Source organism: Astatotilapia calliptera, chromosome 7 (assembly GCF_900246225.1).
Source record: "Astatotilapia calliptera chromosome 7, fAstCal1.2, whole genome shotgun sequence".
In the NCBI taxonomy this organism is placed as follows: Eukaryota; Metazoa; Chordata; class Actinopteri; order Cichliformes; family Cichlidae; genus Astatotilapia; species Astatotilapia calliptera.
The window spans coordinates 9439583-9466014 of record NC_039308.1 but is presented as its reverse complement, the minus strand read 5'-3'; the positions used below and the strand labels follow the sequence as shown (position 1 = coordinate 9466014).

The 26432-nt window shown below is 42.2% G+C and overlaps 1 protein-coding gene across 1 annotated transcript; it reads right to left on the bottom strand.

Annotated features, from left to right (window-relative positions):
* Positions 1 to 210: 210 nt before the first annotated feature.
* On the bottom strand, positions 211 to 16626 carry slc7a5 (solute carrier family 7 member 5). The gene is made up of 10 exons (XM_026172940.1): positions 15808 to 16626; positions 14138 to 14263; positions 6445 to 6550; positions 6092 to 6136; positions 5867 to 5990; positions 4879 to 4982; positions 4625 to 4721; positions 4080 to 4229; positions 1581 to 1758; positions 211 to 406 (listed from the first exon to the last, which is right to left on the bottom strand). Exons 1-10 carry the CDS (start codon positions 16400 to 16402, stop codon positions 351 to 353), a joined length of 1581 nt encoding a protein of 526 aa, XP_026028725.1. The 5' UTR covers positions 16403 to 16626; the 3' UTR covers positions 211 to 350.
* Positions 16627 to 26432: the final 9806 nt, after the last annotated feature.

Here is a 26432-nt window from a genome sequence, read left to right as displayed (position 1 = left end):
AAATGTAAAAAAAAAAACAAAAAAAACCCCCCAAAAAAAAACCAGTTCTTGTTTTATAAAAAGAAAAGAAAAAAAGAAACTACAAATTATTGACACTAAAAGGGTCAAATAACCCCAAAGAATGACGATGGCTGTTTAACTTCAGATGTTTTCATCAAGTTCATATGAGGTGAGTGAGTGAGTGAGTGAGTGAGTGAGTGAGTGAGTGAGTGAGTGAGTGAGTGTGTGTGTGTGTGTGTGTGTGTGTGTGTGAGAGAGAAAAGCATTAACGGAGTTCAAACATCATCAGTTATGATATCTTAGCCCAATCGTCTTGGCCTTTTGGCTGAAGTAAAAGGGCAACTTGGTTTTTAGGACTGCTGAGGCACAACTTCCATGAACTTCTGACACAGAGCTGTGGTCGAGTCTGAAAAACAAACATCGGAGACGGTTAATCATCACTTCACCTAAGTTTCCACCCAAACAGAGCTCAAATACACCGACTGCATCCCAAGTCCCATTTATCTGTCCTTAAAGGCCACAGCGGCGTTCTTATTTCCACTCAGGAGAGCTATGAGTGAGGCAAACATGAGATCACCACTAATAAAAACCTTTAACAGGGACCTCCTTCAGATTTAGCAAACCGAGTCTAACCCTGAACCCTGAACTGGGTTTCAGGGGCCAAAACAGCTGAGGTCACCTGGAGTTAAACATTTAACTCAGCGATGAAAGAAAAAAAAAAACAAAAAAAAAAACTTGGATATAAATCAAGAGCAAAGCAAATGTTCAAATGAATGGAGCTGAAATATGAAAGCCTATCAGTGTGGACCAACACCATATCTTTCTTTACCCAACGTAAAGCCTTGAGATGATAAATCTGAAATCCTACCAAATTTTACATTTGATTGTTAAATGTTATTATTTAGCTGGAAACTGACAAGGACAAAATGCAGCAGCTGAAGAGAGAAATACGGATCAACACACCAAAGGTATAAACCTAAAATATTAATCAGCAGCAGAACGGAGGACAATTTTAAAAAGTTTCAAGAAGAAAAACTTGTCATGTTTTTATTGAACCTAGCATTGAAACTTTCACGCAGAATTTGAGATAAGTAAAAATCAACTGAGTTTATATTAACCTCATAGGACCTGGCGTCCACATACGTGGACATCACATTTTGGGTTATTTAGACCAAAATACTCAATTTTGCTCTACAAGGGCCTGATATCCACTTACAAGGACATTATACTGCTACTGTTCTATCAAAATGTTAAACAAATATCCTCATATGTGGCTCTTATTTTTCTTAAAAACAAAAATAAGGTAAAAAATAAATAAATAAATCTGGGAATTCTGTGTTTTTACATTCATCGGGCCCCAACATGCCCAAATATGAAAGAGAAATTAAAAATGCATGCCGTGGAAGAGTTTGGGTCTTAGGAGGTTAATGCACAAATTAAAAGCGCACACAAAAACAGGTGGAATAAAATGCTCCAAGTAACATATTCATAGACAAGGGGGAGGAGTTTGTTTTACTTTGTTTTAAAATAATTTCCCCCAGGGATCAATAAAGTATTCTGATTCTGATTCTGATACTTACGGATTCCATTTCGCAGCCACTTGGGTTTAGTCTGCCACCACACACCAATAAAATAGACGGGCAGTCCAGTGCCGATGATCCCAAAGCCGATGGCGCACTCGACTGGAGTCTTCCAGAAGGAGACGATGATAAGGAAGAGGCAGGCTAACACAAAGCTCACTGGTAGCAGAATGTTCACCTGCAGGGAGAAGCACAAAAACTCATAACTGAGTGTTTGCTGAGAAATAACGCCGCTGTAAGCCACTTCTGCATTGGCTCGATGTTTTAGAGTCAGCGCGAAGTGACCCAAAACTACAGTTCCTCCATGAGCCACTTGAGACAGGCTCGCAAAAGGAGTCAAAAGCTCCTAAAATACCCAAATTTGTAGCAGGAAAAAGAATATTTGCAATATGCTACAAAAAACAGTTATGACGTAAACTGTTTTACAACGTATCCACCAGGATAACTGAGCTACGGGCGTGGCACCACTTAGCCAATATGTGTGTGTCTGCATTGCCCCTATGGCAGCTACAACATTAGCACTCCACCATTTCATCCACATAAGGTGGCAGCGGAAATGCTAACAAGGAAGGCTCAAAATCCAATCCTAAACCAATGAGGGACATCATGGTGGCTAAATCCATCATTTATACTCTATGCACAGAACCTACGGCCATCTTTTATATACAGTCGTTGTGATATCTAACCTGGCCAAGCTAGATGCAATAAGACAGGATGCTCCCTATTATGTATGCTAGATAAACTCATTTAACCACTAGTGTCAACTAATGGACTCTTCCATTAGCACCCTTCAGTTGTAAAAATCATCAGCCAAGTAAAATATCGAATCACCGCCACCGCCACCCTCACAGCTCTGGTTAGCTGAGGTGATAAAATGGGATGCCAGGATGTGGCAGGTGGCACGATTCAATAAAGTCTAAATCTTTCACAGATTGTCCTTATAATCTATGGTGGCCCTGAGAGGCCAAATGCACTGCAACTTAAGAAAACACCAGTAAATAGAAAAAACACAGAAAAAGCTCACAAAACACAACAGAAGTGTAAACGGCTAATAGCAAACATGCATCTACAGTATCTTATGGATTATCCAATTAAAATTACCTGCATCTTTTGCTCCCTCACAACACATAAGCTGTGAATGCGTCTCCCAGAAAAATTTAAACTGTTGTGTTTTGAAAGCTTTTGCAGTATTTTATACGATCCTCGCTACTTCGACTTTCTAATTTAATGCGTGCAAGTGCATTTGACCTCCCAGCGCCACTGTAGTAATGGTAAATGGCCTTGCATTTAGCTAATATAGCGCTTGTTCTGTTCCTATAGCGGAAAACCCCAAAGGCGCTGGTTACACTTCATTCAGTCATTCACCTCATTCACAGCACACATTCATCGACACTGGCGATGGGGCAAGCTACATTGTAGCCACAAGCTGCCCTGGGGACACACTGATCATCGAGGCGCCCAAGGCTGGAGAACTCAATAACCGGCTGCACCGGTAATAATCCTTATTACCGGGTTATGTTTGATAGCGTCTGTGCTCAATAATCATATATGCGATTGCCGAATCGATTTTTCAGATGCATTTGGCCACGTAGCATCAATGTGAGTGGACACTGTCAATAACTGAGCTGTTCTTAGAACACTGTGCCCTATCTCTCCTACAAAAAGGAATAAATCTAACTGTGATTTCTCCACTACTCTCATTGGCTGAACAGCAGGAATGTGACAGACAAAGAAAGGAGAAAGGAAAAGAGTGGGAGAGTGAAAGAGAGATGGAGGTCAGCAGGGACAGTGCCGCTCCTGTCCCAGCCACCCGCTTTCACACAGGACTGGACCAGTACATCCATTTGCCTCTTTCACTTTTCCGCCTCTGACCATCAAACACACACTCAAATTGTAACAAGGGTCCTCTGTGATGCGGAGAGTGCAGCGGTAGCGCTCTTCCTCTTACTCACACACACACACACGTTTGTGTTTCCATCACCTCAGAGGACATCACGGAGATCGTGCAAACCTACCCAAACCATAGCTAACTTTCCAAATCTGGACCCTAATTGTGAAAGCTTTCAACCTCAAATGTAACATTCAAAGACTTTTTTTTTGCTTTTCCCACACTGACTGTATAAACACATTCAGGTCCCCACAGCATGGGTAACACGAGTACACTGCGCACACACACACACACACACACACACACACACACACACACACACACACACACACACACCCAGCCTCAGCACCAGCTGACTAGCATCCAGCTCCCCTCCTGTCTTTTAATCTGTGATCAGTATCTGTTCATCTGCACTGAATGGATCTTTGTCTGTCGCTTTACACAAAGAAGGAAGATTTCCTGCTGCCAAAGCCAACTTCAGTGGGAGTCAATGATGACAAAGACCAAGAGAAGATCCATTGTTTTGGCCTGCCTGACAGACTAGTTCTCTCCACCACCAGCCACATTTTTTGCTGAAAACCTCTTAAAAACAGTTCTCGAGGCTGACTCACCTTTATTGGTCGATCCAGCTCAGGCTTCTTATAGCGGAGCCACATCATTCCTATGATTGCCATGGCGATGCAGAGCCAGTTGAAGAAGCTGAAGAAGTTTATGACGGAGAAGATGTCGTTGGAGAAGGCGTAGAGCAGCGTCATTAAACACTGGACAGACGGAGAGAAGGGAAAACATTACCTCTCTAAGTCTGGTGACACTGCCTCCAAGTATGAGATTTTCTGCATGCAATTAAATAAAGTAACTCATTGAAGTTCAACTGAGCAGGTGTAAGTTGCTAGCATGTTGGTATGGTTTGATTCTCCGCTGTGTAAGAGAGCAGCAAAAAGTCTTTGTTTTCAGAAAAGTTCACCTTTGTCCTTTTATTCAAAATTAATTAAAAATATTCTGTAACTGTATATAATAACCTATTATGCAGTGAAGTGAAGTGAGATCCCACAAATTAAAATACTGAAAAGACACGCACACTATTATTTTAGCTATGGTTTCAGAAGATGTACTCTCTTGCGTGCCAATAAAGAAAGTTAAAAAACCAAAAACATACAGTGAATATAAGTGAGGGGAGTGGGGTCAGCAGAGTGGGGTGGATCATTGACAGCAGACTGGGCAGGTGACCCTCCCGAGAACCCACAAAGAATAACCTGAGATGAATAGAAAGACACAGATATGTGATTAATCGCTGTGAAAAGAAAGATGAAGAGGCTCCGGGTGTTTCTAATCTTGACTCTTAACACTTGCTAATTGTGTGTGTGTGCGCACGAGTTTTTTTTTTAAACATGGTTGGTGTGAGAGTGTTACCTGGATGATGTGAACAGTGAGCCGTTGACTGATCCAAAGCAGGACAGGCCTACAAACACCGGGATGATCCACGCCATGGGACCCAGGTGGTAGTTACCAAAATCCTGTAGACAACAACATCAGCAACATATATTCAGCATTCAGCAGCAAGTATTCACATCTTTGGACCCGTTATACCCCCCACCCAAATATACAGTGCTGCTAATTTCTTTAAGACAATTACAATCAAGACCGACTTCTTGGAAACTAAACATAAAATGGTCCCGGGCAGTAGTTTTCCAGGCTTCCTGAAGGTGTCTTAAAGTTTTTCTTTGGACACTGGCTGCCTTAAAATACTGCTGTAAAACAAGGTGGAGGCTCTGTCAGGGCAATGGCTTCATTTTTTCAAATTGGCAATGATCCCAAACACTATGCAGTAAGCACACCTGGATAGAAAAACACACTATCACTCATGAACTGGCCTCCCCAGAGGCCGGGCTTCAACATTATTAAAGTAGTATGCGATCATCCTGATAAAGAATGGAACAAAAGCCAGTCAGCATCTAAAGAAGAGCTTCAAATGTCCTTGAAGAAGCCTGGAGAACTATTCCCTAAGACCACTTAGAGGAATTACAAGAAAATTTCCCTTCTGCTTCACGCGTGGTTTTGGATTGGCTTTAACTCAGGAGGTAGATTAGAGCAGGTTGTATACTAATCAGAAGGTTGCTGGTTCAGTCTACTCCAGTCTGCATGTCAAATATCCTTCGGAAAGACTCCAAGCTCCTCTCCGAAGCATCTATTGGAGTATGAATGTGTGTGAATGTTAGATAGGAAGCACTTAAAGCATACCAAATACAGACTTTCAAGCTTGTTAGAACTGTACAAACTCTGTTTTTGTCTTATATCTTTTAATAAATCACCGAACCAATTTCCCATTTTCCTAGCAAAATATAAAGAAATGAGGGATGGCTCAAGACTTTTGTACATTACTGCAGCTCAAAGCACTCACCACAGCCACAGCCTCTGAGTTAAGCATCTGATCGGGGGAGAGTGTGGTGAAATAGGCCAAGTTTGTTAGGACATACACTGCTGTCACTATCGGCAGGGAGATGATGATGGCTCGAGGAAGGTTTCTGAGGAAAACGTACAACAACGGCAGGCTGATTACAACTGCGGACTTTTGACTACTCCACATGAATTTTAAAGGTAAAAATCACAATTGTGATCAACTTACTTGTAAGGTTCAATCATCTCCTCTGTAACAAAATTCAAGTAGTTCCTGGAAACAAAAGAGACAACAAATAGGTATTGAACAGTAAAAAGCAATGAAGATGCACTGAACCTTTATTTTTCTGATATTTATTATTTAAAAGAAACATTAGTAATGTACAGTATGTTCAGTGTTATTTGTAATAGCCATTCATTGGACTTATCAGATGATATGTTACTGACAAAATGCCCCAGCGTTTGATCCATTTTCACACCGTCTCCAAGCACCAGGTTTAACATTTGAATTGAGGGAAACTGGATACAGGCAGACAGTGGACAGCAAACTAATTGCACAGCTAGGCTGATGTGTTAACTCACCAGCCACCGTAAGCAAACAGGCCACTGTAGAGTGCCAGGCCAATACTTCCAAACTCATATTTGGACCCCTTGAAGGAATTCTCTGGAAGAAGTCCGGCTGTATCACCTGGAGAAGACAAAAGGATTAGGATTTATAAAAAAAAAAAAAAAAAAAAGCCCCAGTTTACCGTCTGCGCTATTGGGCCACAGGCAGGTTGACCAGTCATTCTGGCATAATACATAAAACACTGACCAGTGAATCCACAAGCCAAAGAGCCTTTGAAAGGGAAAATGTCTAATATCATGCTTAAATCCGCCCCACTATGCGGATCAGTGAAGGACTGCAGAATTACTGGAGTTAAGACCTGGCTGAGACAGTCAATAAGTAACCCAGACAGTGGCAAGGCTATGCGGGTTGACATAAGGCTCACGCAGCCTATAAAAGAGGCAGAGGTAAAAGACGAGGGAGAGGAGCAGGGGAAAGTCTGTGGTTAAGGATAGTTCAACTTTTTAACATTTGTGTCATTTCTAATTATCATAGCTCTATGAATCGCGCCTTCCATCCAATGGCATATGAGATGCTAACGCTGATATAAATGCAACTTGTTCCAGCAGACAGCATATGTATTTCTCAAATCCTGAGCCCTTATGGGGATTTATCACATTCTGATCACTGCCTCTTTTTCCAGTCCTTCAGGTTTCTGCTGGTTGTAGGGGATCTGTGTACAAATTCCTGCTCTCCACGACATGCATTCTCATTCTCAGACATGGCGACGGTTGCTAAACCAACAGCCCCCGGCAGTGTTGGTACTGGGAGGGTTAGCCCTGACCCAATGTGCAGCGTGGGAAACGCCCGATTATTGTGCAGCCTGGTCCAACGGACAGCCTCATGCATTGCTCCACCTCTGATGAAGCAGACAGATGTGTGGCCACAGTGTCAAGAGACCATGGCGCTCACTTTGAAGAAGTTTGATTATTTTGAACTGTGAATAATGCAAAAATATCTATTGCAAGAATAAAAGTATGGACTGATAATCTACATGATGGGTCCCCCTTAAGATGGATTGCTTTTAATATTTGAGACAGTTGTCGTCTGAGTTTGCCTTTAAATATTCTGCTGCATATTCCAGCATCAGTTAAACGTCACAAAGCAGCTTGCTCATGCTGGTTTGACATTTCTATGAAGAAGAATAGATTTTTTTTTTTTTTTTTTTTAAACCATGTGAGTAGCCACACATTGCACAAGTCATGTCATCCACCTCAGGCCTTATGTTGACCCGTGTCTCAACTCGACAGAATTCCTGTTAAACTCACAGCTTCTGATCAGGCTTAAAAATCAGTGCAATGGCCAATTTCATAGTAACCTTTACAGATTCCTATGATAGCGAAGTCTGACTCATCACAGCTCCTTTTGTTTTCCTTTTCTGATATGATATGACATTTTTACGGGACTTACTGACCTTTGATATTTAACGGGGGAAAAAACAAAACAAAACAAAAAACAAACAAAAAAAAAAAACAAAACAAAACACAGAAACTTAATCTTTAAGAAAAGCAACCAAATTAAGGCACATTTCTGTTAGATCATTCATGCAAGCCATTTGTGTGAATGATCCAACAGAAAAGCAACCAAATAAGCCTCTTTTCATAGCTAAATGATGCGTTTTATTTGAACTGATAACACTTAGACCTCCTATTATTAGGCATGCGTATGGTGAAACCTTTAAATCTTTGCCTAAAGTCAGAGTGGGGGACTTTCCTCACAGTTCTGTTTCTACCACTCATCACATTCCACCATATCGGTCTGGGCACGCTGACCCACCACCAGCTGGTCTCATGATACAGGCACCAGACAGTGAAAGTAACACACACACACACACACACAACCAAATATGCATGAACGACAGAGAACACACACGCAGCCGATAACTTGCCAGCAACACCTGAATGAACTAAATTCCTGCCTTTTTTCCATTCTGTGTGTAGAATCAGGGCACAAAGCACAACTCTGACAATGCACTCAAAGACACCTCTTTAGTTTTTTGATAAGCACACTTTATTTCAAGTGCATATTAGTTCTCTCAGTCACGCTCTTTACAACCACAAATATTGACAGATCATGAAATGGCAAAAATCGGTCAAGGTCTTTAGCACGCAGCTATGACAATGGTTTTAATCCACTTATTTATTGTAAGAAATATTAACCTGCTTACCTTATAATCATTTACAGTCACTTCCTCACGCAAAGAGTTCTCTACATTTCAGTGAGGCCCAGTACCAATGCATGTTGTTGGTGAGCAGATCAAATTGGCACAGATGTCGTCAGCTATAACCCCGAGTCTGATTCCAAATACAGGGCCTTTCTACTTGTCATTCCCCTGCGTTCTTTCCCTTCATTTCCTGGCTTTCTCAACAGCTCCCTGCTAATAAAGGCTTTTGTGCCTTTATTAGAAGCTGCTGTGGTGTAAGCTTTAAAGTATCTCAACTATTCTTGTTTCTTCACATCAATACAGTGAATAGGCTGGTTTTACATCAGAAAATATGTTTCTTGATGTGGTTCAGACTCACAGTTAGCGGTAGCACATGGATTAGTTATACTGTTTGAAATGAGATGAAGTATTTGTACATAGGTGGGAGGTAACCACCTGTGAATCAGGTATGGTAAACAGGCTTTCTAGCAAACACGCCTTTACTTTTTGGACACCTTGGGGCACCTTGGGGCAGGGAGAGCTGTGACCCAGCAGTGGATTTTCACACGAGGTTAGAGAACACTGGTTTGTGAGTGTAACTTTGGGTGTGAGCGGCTGTGTTGAATAATTCCTGTTACAGTCAAGTAAATGAAGACGATGGGAGGGAGAACTTGTTCTTACAGATAGATGGTCAACCTTCTCTCCGTTTGCTTCTCTTACAAACAGTGTGGGCGGCAGTCAAACTAAGAAGGCGGAGGCTTTATTGGAGCTAATCAGATTACACTGCCTTCTAATCTGACACTCCAGGCCTCATGAACAGGGCCCTATGTGTAAAGCTTCAGAGCCGTGCTTTAACAATTCCCATGCACTCACTAAATGCTTCAGAAAGCTAGAAATATTTGGAATTGTTGAATCTAAAGTGAACCCGTTAGTGCATGAGGTGCTTTCGAGGCGCACTCAACCAGTCACGAGCCAGGGAGAGCTACAACAGAAAGAGGGATTATGCTTTCCTTTGTTGATATAATGACAGGCACATGCCTAGTCTTTCTAGAAGTCTATGTAATGTCAGACGTCCCAGGTAAACAGTTATTAGAAGCAGAGTGATGATTAAAGATCTTAAAATTGATTCAGAGTAGACACCAAACCAGAAATGACACTTGGAAAAGGACTAGAATAACAAATTGGTAGAATCCGTCCTCGTGTTTCATTTACAAACCAAAACAGACACTAGATAGGTGAACTTAGCATTCAGCTTACAGGGAACGGATCAGGAAGGAAAGATGAATGAAGCCGCAGAGTAAAAGCAGGTACAGCTCATGCTTGTTATTTACTTGAGAACACTTTGATGAAGTTTTCTCACACTACTGGGGGAAGAATTACTTTCAAAAGTATTAATGTAATTAACGGTATTGTGAGAGTAGAGCACAAAGGTCAGAGGCTGCTCCCTGCAGCTGCTGATGTTACAGATTCCACAGTTTGCTATGAATTCCCCACAGTTACTGACACAAGGCTGACACAGGTTTGCTGACATGAACAAAAACAGCGGAAATTGATATTTTGGCAACTTTTATCGAATGTTGTGAGTCACTGCAACCTTTTTACCTCTGGATATTCAATATTGGATCCATACGGCACGATTTTGGTCGAGCACCTTAAACTAACAAACTGGGAAGTCACCTCAACTTTACAAAGATTTATTAACGAGTGCCGCACAGAACATCGGTGTATGAGTCGAAAATATTGGCTTTAAAAGTCTGACAAGGAGACATGCTGAACCAGACGCAGCTCTGGTTTAATCGACCGCCACTCAGGTGATCTCGGACCTATGATCTCCGACCTGTCATTTTACCCACTAAGCCTGTGCATCTGTGGCTCCAGTGCACCTCACAGCTCCAGCTGAACATGTTAAATTTATCCCAGTTTGGTTCTGATTAAGTAATCTTGCCCCATAACAGGATACCCTTGCTCACTTACTTCTGTGTGCAACAGTTAGCTGAAGTTTTACACCAACAATTTGGCAGTAGCGGCAACTAATAAGGGATCAGAACATAAACAGTGGATTTGGATTTGATATGAAAACAAAAAGCAGCAGAGACTGGCTGGTGCTGCAGTGCGCTGTTAACGTAATTTTAGATACACATTTATCACGAAAGAAACAGGCTGAAGTAAAGCCAGACTAAACCCAGTCTGCTTTCGGTGTTGTGTTTTGATGCATTTCCTTCATAATATTTTAGCTTATTTCCTTTTTTTGTTGTTGTTATTTTGAATGTGGACACTTGTGCAACTGCATCAACTTTGCAGTGCAGCTGCAGTTTTAAGTAAACCAGTACTGCCACAAAATCTGCTGAATTTCAATACATCGATGGAATATAAGGTGTTAGTGTGTTTACACTGACGTCAGTGTTTCATACAGTGAAAATACACAGGTCATGTACAGAGTCTAGAGCCAAAATAAGCCCTGTGGTCAATCTCCTTATACTCAGATGTACCAGCTCATCCTCATTCAATACACAGTGCTTGCTGTATTCCCTTTTATTGCATTTCTTTCTTACTATTTCTGTCCAGGAGAGCTACTCTGATCTAATGCTAATGATCTAATGTACCCCCGTTTTCCATTTTCCTCCGTCTCTCTCAGAGGAATACGATGGACAACAGCTTCATTGCGTGCAGGAAGAAAGCCAGCCATGAGAGCACAGTTAGGAGCCAACACGGGCAGCAGATTGGGTACAAGCCTCCAGTCGCCTGGTAGAAGCTTTAACCTCACAAAAGAAGCAGAGGGGTCTTGTGTCAGCTTTGATATGTAGACCGTGGTAGTCAGTCTTGGCTGAGAGTGCCAAACCCTTCCTCTAGAGGGCAGTTTGATCGCGTAAGCACACTTCCTGTCTGATTAAAAGCACACTTTTCAGTGGTTTATAGTGAGCTGAGCACATGTTCGTGCTTGTTCAAACAGAAGTTATTTGTGACTCAGACTTGCAACAGTCAATGAGCACACTCCCAAATGTGTCCTACATAAGAGCCATTATATGGTTTATCTGTCCTATCTTTACACAACGCTTCACCAGATCCTGTTGGTTGTAATAAAATTCAGAAGTCACTCCATGAAATCAAATATCTACAAATCATGTGTGTGAGGATTTACTCGGGATGGGAACACAGCAGCTGAAAGAGAGGCGATCCAGACACAATTTAAGAGTCACAAGCGATGAAAGACATGAAAGCTTTATACGTCTGGGCCATCACGACTTTCTTTTTAACACAATTAACCTCACAGTCACAGTCAGTTTGCCGGTTTTAATCTTAGACTGACTTTGAGGAAAAAGGTACACGACAACACTTCTTCAAATCTCTTAGTGAAGGAGACACAGATCCATTAAGTTAAGTAATCTAATTTAAGGATTTCCCCCTTGAAACTGAGATTACCTGCTTATGTAAGGGTTGATTGTGCCAGCAGGCGAGCTACTGTGTCAATGGAATACACAGCTGGAGTAAACACAGCTGAAACTTCCTGTTTTATGTCGCGTGGCACACAAACTGGTCCGTCAACTTCCTTGACGCTGATGCAATCACTCAACTCAAACTGTAAAGACTTTCTACACTGCCTAAATCATTTAAGGGAATCTAATAACAATATAAGCGGAACATTAAAATCCACAGTTCATAAAATCCACATATTTTACCATGGAGTTTATTTACTGTTTAACTTTTGTAATGTGTGTCAGGCTCTTAAAGTAACCTTTTTATGCTTTTTAATTACTTTCTGATACACTGTCACGATGGTCTATCCTCTTATTACAGTTTTTTCTGAATGCTTAAACCCTAACTGTGATTCCTGTAGCACAATCTCTAAAACTATTCAGACTTATAGCAAAACCACTCACTGAGTTTGCAAAACTAAAAGCACAAAAACTGCTTTGCACTCAGTTTGCAATTTTGTAACACACACTTTGCAAAACTGTAGGCACAATTCACTGCACAACACTCAATTACCAAATTTCCAACACACTCCCAGCAAAAGTATACACATGTATGGCTATCATTAACACTAATTTGCCAACTGTCTGGCACACTTTCACATGTCAAAACTTTCTTAGATAATTAGTTCACTTTGCAATCAGCCTAAGCACTATAATACAGGTAAGCTCTGTGTGCGGAGTACAATGGAGGGAGCAGAAAGAGTGAGAAGTAGAGGAGGCCGAGGAAGAGGACGTGGAGGTGAAGAAGTAGGATGAAGAGGACGACAAGGACAAGGAGGAGCAAGAGGAAGACGAGGAGGGGGGAGAGGAAGATGAGGAGGGGGGAGAGGAAGGGTAGGAAGAGTAAGAAATAGAATTGCTGATGACATCAGAGCTACAATAGTGGACCATGTAATCAACCGTGGAATGACCCTGAGGGTAGCTGGCCAACGGGTCCAGCCTAACTCGAGCCGCTACACTGTAGCAAGTACCATAAGGACATTTTGAAATGAGAATCGGTTAGTACAGTCACTTCGCACAAAGATTTGTAGCACTGCCATATGCCAATGAGAAACACACCAATACCATTGATGTAAAAATACTGAAATTGTTACTTTACAGAATTGCTAGATGACCAGATGCTGGGGGCAGAGGAAGCATGTTCACTGCAGACCAAGTAACCCATATAGTCATTATGGCGATTGCAAATAATCCTATACTTGGAAATAAACACTTGTGTTTGTTTTGATGTGTTTGAATAAACACCAGTACTTGAAGTTTGGATCCCTCTATGCTTATGGATCTATGACAGAAGTATGAGCTCACACTGACATAGCCTACCTTGTGCACAGAGAAAGCAAAAGCCAGATGTGTTTTGTATTCATACCATCAGTGTGCAGTTGGCGCATTGTGTGCTTAGTAGATGATGGCTTGTGTGTACTGTTTGATACGGAAACACCATTTTTACGAAGGTGTGAAGAGTTAATCTAGCTGTGTTTGCTTTTGCAAGAGAACTACAATGTTTTGATTATTGGGTGACAGGTTTTCTTATTTGTGTGAAGAGTTTTGCAAAATTAGCCAATAGTTACAAAAAATGTGCTTAAGCAATCAGAAAAAACTGTAAACATGGACAATGTTTAATAAGAGCTAATGGATCAGTATGGTGTCACAGAGAGCAGAAATCCTTAATGTGGGCATCTCAGACGGCGAGCACGGAAGCCACACCCACCTGATGTTCAAACCTCCTCCTTTTTAGGAACAGCCAGTGAAAAGGAGAGGGAGGAAAAACAGACTGAGTGGGTTCATCAAGCCTGAGTATATTAGAAAAAGAGTGCTTTGAACTATAAATCACGGAGATGCACAAGTCCAAACTGTCAGCACGTGTCATTTGCATATTTGTGGCTACCTCAGCCCGTCTTCAGCCATGTCGGTCATTTACATTTTAACTTGTTAAAGGTGTGTCTGGAGGGATGGAGGGAAACGCTTATAAAGTGGGGGTTGGGCAAATAAAGCCGGCATAAGAGCAAAGAGGTGACGTGTGCATTTGTGTATCTGTGTGCTTGTGCAAGGTACCTTGTCCAATCTTGACAAATCCGATGATGATGATGAGCGCGAGCGCTAGAAGCTTGGCTGCCGCGAAGAAGTCCTGCACTCTGGTGGCCGCCTTCACGCTGTAGCAGTTCACAAAGGTTAACAACACTGCGAAAGAAAAGGAGGCAGAGAATAAGACCACAGAGTAAAAGAGGCCACTGACACATAAAGCTTACAGGTGTGTTACGCGTATAGGAAACCAATCTTGTAACCAGTCAAATTGCACAACTTTACCCTGTAATGTGTTTCTTCTGCTCCACTTGTGGGACCTTACAGTGAGTGTGTGTGATTGTACGTTCTGCTGTCAACATGACGCGAGCAGAGGAAGAAGTTACAGGGGTGACACATTTTAAGAGAATAAAGTCTTTTCTCCTGTACCCATCTGTCTTTTAAATGCCCATGTACCGGCTGGTGCCTACCCTATCCTCCATAAGCGCACACACGCAAAGTTGCTGCAGTAGCCTGTTAGAAGTGATTAACTAAAGCAGCAGGCCTGTTCAAAGCTCCTAAATCAGGTCGGGGCCACAATAGAAAGACGAGACGGCACAATGAGGCTCTGTATTTGAGAGACCAGGACAAAGGAGAAGGAGGCCAAGTACAGTACAGGGGTAGACACACTTTGGCATCCAGACCCACAAACACACACTAATGGCTAATACTTGGGCATGTAGCGTACACGTATATTCACAAACCTGAAGGGAACAGAGACACGCTGATCTGAATTATACAGATTCCAGCAGCAGTCAAATTAAACAAAACCTGGCACTAAAATAGACTTTAGGAGCTATGAATGTGCAGCGACCCTGACCACCTCACAGACACACACACAGACACAGACACACACACACAGACACACACACACACACACCTCTAAACTTATGTTCAGGCTGCCATGAAGTCTTGAAAAGAAGAATGAAGTGATGAAACAGGTGAGAATCCTGAAATAATTGCTTTAAGACAAAATAAGGTGTAAAACAGCCCAGTGCACATAGAAAACTCTCTGCACATCCATCATAAATGTGCGGCTGTTTATTAACTTAGACATGCGACACGGAAAACTGATGATAAACTACTTGTTTTTAAACCGCACCACTAAAACTGGGGTTAAATCATCTATTGGTGTATATTTGCTTGCATTTGATTTAATAAAACCAACTTACATTAAGTTATCATATCTAAGCTTTAAGTAATTAAAATGAAGGCATTTATTTTGATTTCTTTGCTGCTTATCACGTCACAGAAAATATTATTTATGATAAACACCAGGAATTATTTCAAAGCAATTAATTGGGTTATTTTTAAGACCTATAACCTGTGAGCAACCTACATCACCCCGGCAGCTGATGTAATATCGCCGCATTTTTTCCACTACTACACGCGCGCGTGTGCGAGTGCTGATGGTATCGCACGCGCTCCATAGGATGAGGCTTTATATATTGTGTGTGAGCATAGTCGTCCATTATCTCAGGAGGTGCCCACGAGGCACAGGTGTTTTTATAGTATAGATATACAGGAAGTGCAACCACAACCGCCTGCATAGGGACTCTCTCTCTCTCACACACACACACACACACACACACACACACACACACACACACACACACACACTAAAGTTGCATCATCTCGCCCGGTGCCTGAGCTCCGATACTCACTGATGCAGAGACAGGCCACTAGCTTGGCCCCCGTCTCCGGCACCGAGCACACGGGGAACAGCGGCTTCAGGAGGTAGGTGGCGAAGACGTAGGCGACGATATACTGGGAGGACGGCCGGATGATAAGCAGCTCGATCCAGAGTTTGAGGAATGCCGGCAGGGAGCCGTACACTTCCAAGATGTAGGCATAGTCGCCGCCGGACTTGGTGATGGTGGTCCCCAGCTCCGCGTAGCAGAGGGCGCCCACTGTGGAGAAGACCCCGCACACCGCCCACACTATGAGGGACAAACCCACAGAGCCAGCCTCCCTCACTACGCCTGTCGGCGTGACGAAGATACCCGAGCCGATGATGGTGCCCACGATGATGGCCACGCCGTTCAACAGCGTGATGGTCCTCTTCAGGGCGACCCCTTCCTCCGCTCCGTCTCCTGCTGTGACGTTGCCGGGGCTGCTGAGGTCGCTTCCCGGTCCTCCATCCTGACCGAAGCCCCCCCTATCACTGCCGCTACCCGGGGACAGCATCCTCTCAGTGACCTGCTTATCCTCCTCCCTGTCCACGGACGAGTTGGAGTTTCTCTTCTTCAGCCCTGACATCGCTGGCTGAGCTGGTTCCTCTTCTGTCTGCCGCACAAAGCTTCCCGTCTCGCCCCCCTCTGTCGTCAGTTTGATGTGCCGGTCGCTCTGATGCTCAGGCCGGCCTCAGCCACGAGGAGTCCACGGCGTGTCTGTTGTGTGACTCAGAGCGGCGTGCTTTCTCTGCTCTACTCTCTGAACGAATAAAAGAATCGTGGAAATTACGACGTCTCTTACGTCAGAGCCTATCCTCCATAAAGCCCTCCTTTATTCTTTACACCCCCTAGCGTCGGAAATCTGCTACTGCTCCGCCTCACCCCCGAAGCCCACACAGCACCCGTGGCTTTCAGGGACCAGATCACAGAGAAATCATGGGACACGGCCACCCCCGGGTAACTGTTCTGCGTGAAAGTAACACAACCAGTTTAAGGAGACACTAGAAGATGTTAGTGAGGGCATTTTTTTTAACTGTATTTTCAGAAGTTTTACAGCATTTCTTCTAGATGAAGGTCTCCACCACCCAGGGGCAGATTTAGAGGGGTGGCATGTGCCATCCTGAAATGATCTCTTGCCACCCCTAGTGTCACCCTAGTTTTTCATATGACATTGTTGTTTATTAAGACAGGTTTAAGATAAGGTAGCATTAACACTTTGAAGGTAGAATGATGGTGAGTGTTATTAACACACTGTGTGCCGCATCTCCAAAACGCATGACCAGCATGTGAATAAGCTGACATAGCAACAAGCTGCAGTCACGCTGAGTCTCTGAAAGTTTGGACTTCAAACACAGCTAATTGTGCTGAGAGTGATGAAGCTAGTTATAAAATACTCCAAGGATCTTTTCCTTTTTTAAAATATTATTTCGCATTATGTTCTGTAAAAAAAAAGGGGGGGGCGTATACTTTTTCACACTGGGTCATTTTGGACCTAACATATTTGCCACTACTGTTAAATATGTGATGAATACCTCAGTCAGGCTCTAGCCTTCTTAGTCTCTGTGTTGTTGTTTAATGTCTTGTTGTTGATACTTTGCAATAGGATATGTTAATCTCAATTTTAAAGAAATTGAGATTTTTTGAAATTGGGCCTGGGCTTGTCCATAGTGGACACTTTTATTAACCATGTATCCCCACAGTGTGCACACACTACATAAAACAAGAAAGTCTAGTGCACCACAGTAGTAAAAACTCATACTTACTTTCCAGAACGCACAGAAACCAGTTGCACTGGTTTTATGGTCTTGTACTCTGAGAGAAAATAACACAAGTGGAGTTGGTCCCACTGGAATGAGGACATGTTGTGCAATTTACAGACATAGTCATAGACCTGTCTTGCTAGATTTTCACTTTGCCTGAGGATGAGAAACATCATGAGTATAGAATTTCCGTCAACAGAAGCAGTTTCTATCTCTGTAAGCATCTAGATGTAAGTGAATACCAGCGTGTTGACACGTAGTACTCAACTCTTTTTTTTCTTTCTTTTTTTTGTTAATGCCATCAGTGGCTTTTAAGTGGCTGTTTGAAGCAAGAGTGAATCAGGTCAGATGTGCATGGTCCAGAGGTCATACGATAGATTTGCCTCCATTTTCACTGTTTGCTTTCCAAACAGACCAGTTAGGACTCTGTGAATGTTTACAATTCATACACAGGTTCATTTGGGGAACACAGTGTACAACATCATTAAAAAACACAGCTGAATCATCTTCAACACCATTGTGTTCATTCAGTTTGTCACGTGGTTTGTGCTCTAAAATATGAGCGGCATATCGTGAGAAGTACACTCAACAAAAATATAAACGCAACACCTTTGTTACTGCTCCCATTCCCCATGGGATGGACGTAGAGACCTAAAATTCATTCCAGATACACAATATAACCATCCCTCCCAAACAGTGGTTACAAATCAGTCCAAATGTGTGGTAGTGGGCACATCTGCCATATTGAGATAATCCATCCCACCTCACAGGTGTGCCACATCAGGATGCTGATCTGACAACATGAGTAGTGCACAGGTGTACCTCAGACTGCCCACAACAAAAGGCCACCCTGGAATGTGCAGTTTTTTGCGCTATTGGGGGTCTGGGGACCCAGAACCGGTCAGTATCTGGTGTGACCACCATTTGCCTCATGCAGTGCAACACATCGTCGCATGGAGTCTATCAGATTGTCAATTGTGGCCTGTGGAATGTTGGTCCACTCCACTTCAATGGCTGTGCGAGGTTGTTGGATATTCGTGGGAACTGGTACACGCTGTCGTATACGCCGGTCAAGCACATCCCGAACATGCTCAATGGGTGACATGTCCGGTGAGTATGCTGGCCATGCAAGAACTGGGACATTCTCAGCTGCCATCTGCCCTGAACAATGTGAACCATGATTCATCCGTGAAGCGCACACCTCTCCAACGTGCCAGACGCCATCGAATGTGAGCATTTGCCCACACAAGTCTGTTACGGCGACGAGCTGGAGTCAGGTCAAGACCCCGATGAGGGCATGCAGTTGAGCGTCCCTGAGACGGTTTCTGACAGTTTGTGCAGAAATTGTTTGGTTGTGCAAACCAATTGTTCCAGCAGCTGTCTGGGTGGCTGGTCTCAGACGATCTTGGAGGTGAACCTGCTGGATGTGGAGGTCCTGAGCTGGTGTGGTTACACGAGGTCTGCGGTTGTGAGGCCGGTTGGATGAGAAATGAACATTCAATGCACGGGCGACAGATCTGGTTGACATTCCTGCTGTCAGCATGCCAATTGCACGCTCCCTCATTGCTTGTGGCATCTGTGGCATTTTGCTGTGAGACAAAACTGCACATTCCAGGGTGGCCTTTTGTTGTGGGCAGTCTGAGGTACACCTGTGCACTACTCATGTTGTCAGATCAGCATCCTGATGTGGCACACCTTTGAGGTGGGATGGATTATCTCAATATGGCAGATGTGCCCACTACCACACATTTGGACTGATTTGTGACCACTGTTTGGGAGGGATGGTTATATTGTGTATCTGGAATGAATTTTAGGTCTCTACGTCCATCCCATGGGGAATGGGAGCAAAAACAAAAGTGTTGCGTTTATATTTTTGTTCAGTGTAGATGGAAAACAAGCTAAGCGCCTGTTAAATTCCCCCACATATTTACTAAGAAGAAAAGGGTCATCAGTCCATCAACAAAAGGAGAAGCATCAGGGCGAGGCATGAAATTGTGCATGAAAGTTTTTTATCTTTTTACACTGAGTGCCAGTAGGGACATGATGAGTTGGAGTCTTGTTTCAAGGTTGGTTGCATAGCAGGATCAAGGAAACTGAAGTCAGTCTACGGGATAACTTTATAAGTGCTGGGAGTAGATCCAGGATGGGCAACACCGCCACTGAAATCTGACTCTGACAGCAGATGACTGTCATATATACTGAGGTTAAACAAAATACACAACTGTGTTTTTGTGATACACACAGACACACAAACAAACACAGACAGACAATTTCCTGTGTTTAGAGCAGGTAAACACGCTCAAAATTGAATGATCACATCCACCCTAAAGGTGCACTTGTATATTTGTCTCGGTCGATCTGCTCAAAGCCTGCAGAATGCCATATCATAGATGCACCTTAATCCGTGTCTGCTGTGTCTGACTCATGTAGCTACGTCTGTCTGTCTCAGTTACCCTGCAGAACAGTTACCAAGACCCCCAAGAGACCTGGGAACAAGTGTAGCAGAATTTTATGGTCATTGTAGGAGGCTGATGTTCAGCTGACAGACCTCTGAGGTGGTGGGTGCTTTAAAAAATAAAATAAACAGTATATTAAAGATGGACAAATTGATAAAAAAATGACTTAAACGTCCATTCTTTCTAACACCTTCAGGAAACAGTTTACAGTCTCAATCATTAGTTTCACATTTAACTGAGTATAAAATTATGCTTTTAAAACAGACTTGATTCTGTTCATCTGGACATAGCGTTTTCAGTGGGAGAAACAATTTGTCACTCATCCAAGTGACTTCTTCAGTCTAGAGACCGAAGATTGCCATTTCCCTTTCAGACGTGTATTTCCCACAGGTTTCCATTTACATCCTACCGACTAATATATTAGGAATAATGTCAGAATGAATTTAGAGGTTATTCATGTTGAAATTCTTCACATAGCACAGAGTTGGTTTACAGTGCTGACTCTGCATTACAATTATGAAAACACATTCCCACAACTGTCCCAGACATAAATTTCACCGCCCACTTCAAAGGAGCGAAAGGATTTTTTTGTCTGGGAACATAAAGTTGTCCCTTCAAGAGGGAGTACAGCACTGATGGGAAAAGGTTTGGGAAGCGAAGACGTGACAGAGCGCTGTGGGCGAGTGCCTGTTCGGCAGCTGTTTCCTGTTCCTTTTCAAAGGAATCTGAGGGTAGGCTGACCAATGAAATAATCAAATACACAATAAAATATACAGTCAAAGTCAGGACTGTTCAGTGCTTCCCATCATTCTCAGTGATACTTTCTTGCAAACCTGTGAGATATAGCAGTAGAAGTGGCATTTAATACACCTTCCTTGCTGTTGAAATGGTAGGTCACAGTTTTGCTGTATTAAGATTTAAATGACTTTTACATAATGCTTTTTCTTTGAACTGGGCACTTTAAACATGCATTAATCAACACTTGACTTTTACAACTGATCCTGTGAGATATGAAATTAGTCAACAGTAATCATGAGGCCTAAGAGAATAATTAACCAACTCAACAGTGGGAGCCAAATTGTTCTCAGCAGAAGGAGGTGGATGGTTTTAGTTCGAAAAATGTTGTGGAAAAGCAAATCCATGCTAAACAGAAAGGTTAGAGTTTAAGTTGTGAACATGTATACTTTGAGACTATAAACTTCTCTGAGTCTGCGAGGTGTTAGGTCAAAATTTAGCTTGTTCTTAAACATGTGCAGCAAACAGAAACTTTCAGTGGTAAAAAAAAAAAGAAAAGACACTTCCCCTCTGGTAACTCAGGTAACCAAACTAGACTTCTTGAACATATTTTCTCTAGTGTGCCCTTTAGAACATTTTTAAATAAAATTATTTGACAAACACCATTACTTAAGTTCATAGAGAAATTCTGCTAGTGCCTTGGTAACCATGCTAGCTAATATTTTTAGTTAATGTTAGCAAGCATTAGCATTAAATGTTAAACAAGAAAACTTAAGCTGAAGTTATCCTGTTTAAATGTGGTCATTCTGTCTTCAAAAAGTCAGGACAGTGATACCCATCTATTCGAAAGCTAATCCTATCCTGTCCACCAGAGAGCTGCAGTTTTTTATAGAAAAAACTATTAAATTATCTAATGGCACTCGTTAGCCTATTGTTAAAGTTAGCTATTTTCACAAATAAAAAAAAAGTAATATATATATATATATAAAGAATAAACACAAAGTATTAAAGAATGAAAGAAATATAACGAAATTGAGTTGTTTTACCTGTTTAGCTGATATCAGTATATCTACTAATAAAGACAAACTAAATCATTCATCACTGTATGGCTCAATCCCACTAAAGTAAAAAAAACAGACATCAACGTCCTTGAAGCTAAGAAAAATCTGTGGTTGCCTGATGATTTGATTAATTAATATTTTTGTGTCCATTTGCAAGTAGTTGCAGCAACCAACTGTTGTCCAGAGATTCACCTTGCAACACCCTCAACCTCTAGTCAACCACTTTAAGCTCAAGTTGACTGCACAGGTTACCTGATGGGTGGTAACCTGTCTCGAGATAATCCTTGACTGACTCAGACAAACTGCCAATGGTTTGCAAATAATTGCCAACATGGTGCAATCAACCCGAGTCAGTCTGCGCTAATGAGTCCAACTCATCTGCTTTGTGCAATGGGGGATTTGACTCAGCTGGTTGCCACCTCGGTATATTGTAGTTGTATTCCTACATAAAAGCAAAATTGCCTGAATATTGAGCACATATGTCATGTTGTTAAATTGCCATCATGCAGCAACTACGTTGCTATATGTAGAAGAATTTATTTTCAAATCTGTGAGTTTTGGCTTCACTTAAGAAGTTTGAATTTCTGTGTATGTGGACGACAAAATATTTGCAATTTTCCAGATTTATTTCAATTTATTGCCGTATTATCACAAACGGATTCGAAAAATATGCTGAAAAAACAACATTTTGGATACATGTGACATCTGGATATAAGGGACCAAAAACCACCAATGCATACTTTGAGGTGAAAATGTTACTTATTTAGTTACATATAGTAAATTATTCTACTTTAAAAAAACAAAAAAACAAAACAACCTGTCGTAGCAGATGACTGACTCTCCCTGAGCCTGGTTCTTCTGAAGGCTTCTTCCTGTTAAAAGGGCGTTTTTAATTTTCGTGGTCAACACCCTGAAATTCAAAGGGGCAAGTTTGATTGTTGGGTTTTTTTCTGTATTATTATAGGGTGTTTCCCTTAAATATAAAGCACCTTAATCGACTGTTGTTGTGATTTGGCACTATATGAATAAAACGGAAATTTTAAAATTTTTATCATTTTGTCCGGAATTGCACATTCAGTGCAGTTTCTATGTGACATAAAAGAAGTTTCAAGTTTCATTGTCATGTACAGATAACAGTGTAGCCACATTTATCCATAATGAAATTCTTTGGCTTGTGCTCCTCAGCTTTACATGAGCATATAGAGAGTGTGCATTTACAGTGGGGCAAACAAGTATTTAGTCAGCCACCGATTGTGCAAGTTCCCCCACCTAAAATGATGACAGAGGTCAGTAATTTGCACCAGAGGTACACTTCGACTGTGAGAGACAGAATGTGAAAAAAAAATCCATGAATCCACATGGTAGGATTTGTAAAGAATTTATTCGTAAATTAGGGTGGAAAATAAGTATTTGGTCACCTCAAACAAGGAAAATCTCTGGCTCTCACAGACCTGTAACGTCTTCTGTAAGAAGCTTTTCTGTCCCCCACTCGTTACCTGTATGAATGGCACCTGTTTGAACTCATCATCTGTATAAAAGACACCTGTCCACAGCCTCAAACAGTCAGACTCCAAACGCCGCCATGGCCAAGACCAAAGAGCTTTTGAAGGACACCAGGAAAAGTATTGTAGACCTGCACCAGACTGGGAAGAGTGAATCTACAATAGGCAAGCAGCTTGGTGTGAAAAAATCAACTATGGGAGCAATCATCAGAAAATAGAAGACATACAAGACCACTGATAATCTCCCTCGATCTGGGGCTCCACGCAAGATCTCATCCCGTGGGGTCAAAATGATCATGAAAAAGGTGAGCAAAGATCCCAGAACCACACGGGGGGACCTGGTGAATGACCTGCAGAGAGCTGGGACCAAAGTAACAAAGGTCACCATCAGTAACACACTACAACGGCAGGGAATCAAATCCCGCAGTGCCAGACGTGTTCCGCTGCTGAAGCCAGTGCATGTCCAGGCCCGTCTGAAGTTTGCCAGAGAGCACATGGATGATACAGCAGAGGATTGGGAGAATGTCATGTGGTCAGATGAAACCAAAGTAGAACTTTTTGGTATAAACTCAACTCGTCGCGTTTGGAGGAAGAAGAATACTGAGTTGCATCCCAAGAACACCATACCTACTGTGAAGCATGGGGGTGGAAACATCATGCTATGGGGCTGTTTTTCTGCCAAGGGGACAGGACGACTGATCCGTGTTAAGGACAGAATGAATGGGGCCATGTATCGTGAGATTTTGAGCCAAAACCTCCTTCCATCAGTGAGAACTTTGAAGATGAAACGAGGCTGGGTCTTCCAACATGACAATGATCCAAAACACACCGCCCGGGCAACAAAGGAGTGGCTCCGTAAGAAGCATTTGAAAGTCCTGGAGTGGCCTAGCCAGTCTCCAGACCTCAACCCCATAGAAAATCTGTGGCGGGAGTTGAAAGTCCGTGTTGCTCGGCGACAGCCCCAAAACATCACTGCTCTCGAGAAGATCTGCATGGAGGAATGGGCCAAAATACCAGCTACTGTGTGTGCAAACCTGGTAAAGACCTATAGTAAACGTTTGACCTCTGTTATTGCCAACAAAGGTTATGTTACAAAGTATTGAGTTGTATTTTTGTTATTGACCAAATACTTATTTTCCACCCTGATTTACGAATAAATTCTTTACAAATCCTACCATGTGGATTCATGGATTTTTTTTTTCACATTCTGTCTCTCACAGTTGAAGTGTACCTCTGGTGCAAATTACTGACCTCTGTCATCATTTTAAGTGGGGGAACTTGCACAATCGGTGGCTGACTAAATACTTGTTTGCCCCACTGTATATTGAGAAGAAAATAACAGAAAACAGCAGTGGTAGTAATGTAATATAATAATAATAATAATAATAATAATAATAACAATAAAAAGGAGAGGAAAGAGTATTAAATATTAGAGAATTTAGTTGATATTTGCATTTAAGACAAGTTGGTATTTTATAAAGTACCAAAACCCAACAAACCAGTTTAGACTGCATTCAGAACCAAACAGGAATCCCACTGACTGAAGCCCTTTGTCTCAAATATCTGAAAAACTAAACAGGCACATCAGAGAGGCTGAAGAGGACACATGAGAGTCGATGAGGAGGAAGAGCAGCTGGCCTGGAGTTCAGAGGAAGAAAGGGGCTCTGGATGCAGGTTCCTGTTTATATCTGTGCCTTTAAGTAGAGGGGATTGTGACTTGTTGACCTAAAACAATTCCCCTCGAGCAAAGATGAAGATGAGGTCTCGTCTTTGTTTCATCTCCCATCTTCACTGACGGCCATTAAACAAGTCACTATGGTGCAAACCAAACCTGCCTTTATTACAAGTTTCATTTAAAACTATCTCAGAGTGGACGGCAAAAGAGGCATTTTTAAAAGTTGATGAATATTTTAAGACGGCGTCTCACCTGTTTAATGCTTCTTCCTGTTTCTTGATTTGGGGCATTTCTTTCATTAGAGCATCCCAAAAAACACAGAACTAACCACAACGTTGAATGTACAACCCACTATGAGAAATTCAAAACTACCTTGTCGTCACATCGTGTCAAACTGGACTACAAATGCAAGATTGTGGAAGCTGGTTCTGTCCAAGTTTTCTGATATTGTCAGTTCAGCATGCCCTGTTATCCTCTACACACACACACACACATATATATATATCCTGTATATAATCGTTGTTGTATATGCTTTGAAGTCTAAAATTAGTCACATTCATTGAGCAGGTTTGAAATTTTTTGGTCATTCATCCACTTCAAAGACACGTGCACGCTTATAGTACACACACGCAAACATATTGTACAGTTCAAAGCAGAGGGGTGTCCAGTCAGTCTGTCCACATTCATACAATCGTGGGAAGCCTGCAGACCAGTAAACACAATAAACACCCCCAGAGGTCGCCTTCAATCGCCTCTCCTTAGGCTCGACTCAGGTGGAGAAGCTGAGCACACCCTCCCACGGTAGCCGTGTAGAAAAGAGGATAAACAATCCATCCCCAGGACCCCAGGCGACTGGGTGGGGGCCAGCAAACATCCCCTCTCTGTGTCATGAGGGTTTCAAAGGCAGCTTGAGGCAGTTAGAAGTGGTTTTCATATCTCAAACATGTTTCTGCCCTGGTTCCTCAGTGTTTTAGGAAAGAGGTGTGTTTTTAAGGAACAATGGGGGTTGTTTAAATTTGCTGAAAAGACTGGAGCTGTAAATACAAAGAGTCTCCAGTTTCCAGAGACGTTTCTTCCTAATGCACTGAATGAAATCACTTTTTTATTAAAGCAATTAAAAATTAGAACCAGCACTACAAAGATTGTGTGGATGAGCTGCATCAGAGATGGGGTCTAGCAGACAGTTTCCTGCTACTGCTACTTGTCAACTAAAGTAACCGGGCTCCTAATTCTAAGCCTCAAAAAATTAAAGTGGTTTATTTAAAAAAAAAAAAAAACCTTTTCAGTTTTTTGGATCATGCTGTAAACAAGCCCATTTCAGTGCTGAAGTTAGACATTTTGTAGGAAGCGACTCATTTATGGAGTCAGTCTCAAATGGGCATTTGAGGGATTGCACTTTTTGAACAATTCAGCTGAATTTCGTTTAT

Coding starts and splice junctions, on each gene's coding strand:
- slc7a5 (XM_026172940.1), bottom strand. CDS start 16,402: ATGTCAGGGCTGAAGAAGAGAAACTCCAACTCGTCCGTGGACAGGGAG. Junction 6,137..6,444: donor CTGTTTGCTTACGGTGGCTG/GTGAGTTAACAC, acceptor TTTTGTTTCCAG/GAACTACTTGAATTTTGTTA. Junction 4,983..5,866: donor ACTCAGAGGCTGTGGCTGTG/GTGAGTGCTTTG, acceptor TGTTGTCTACAG/GATTTTGGTAACTACCACCT.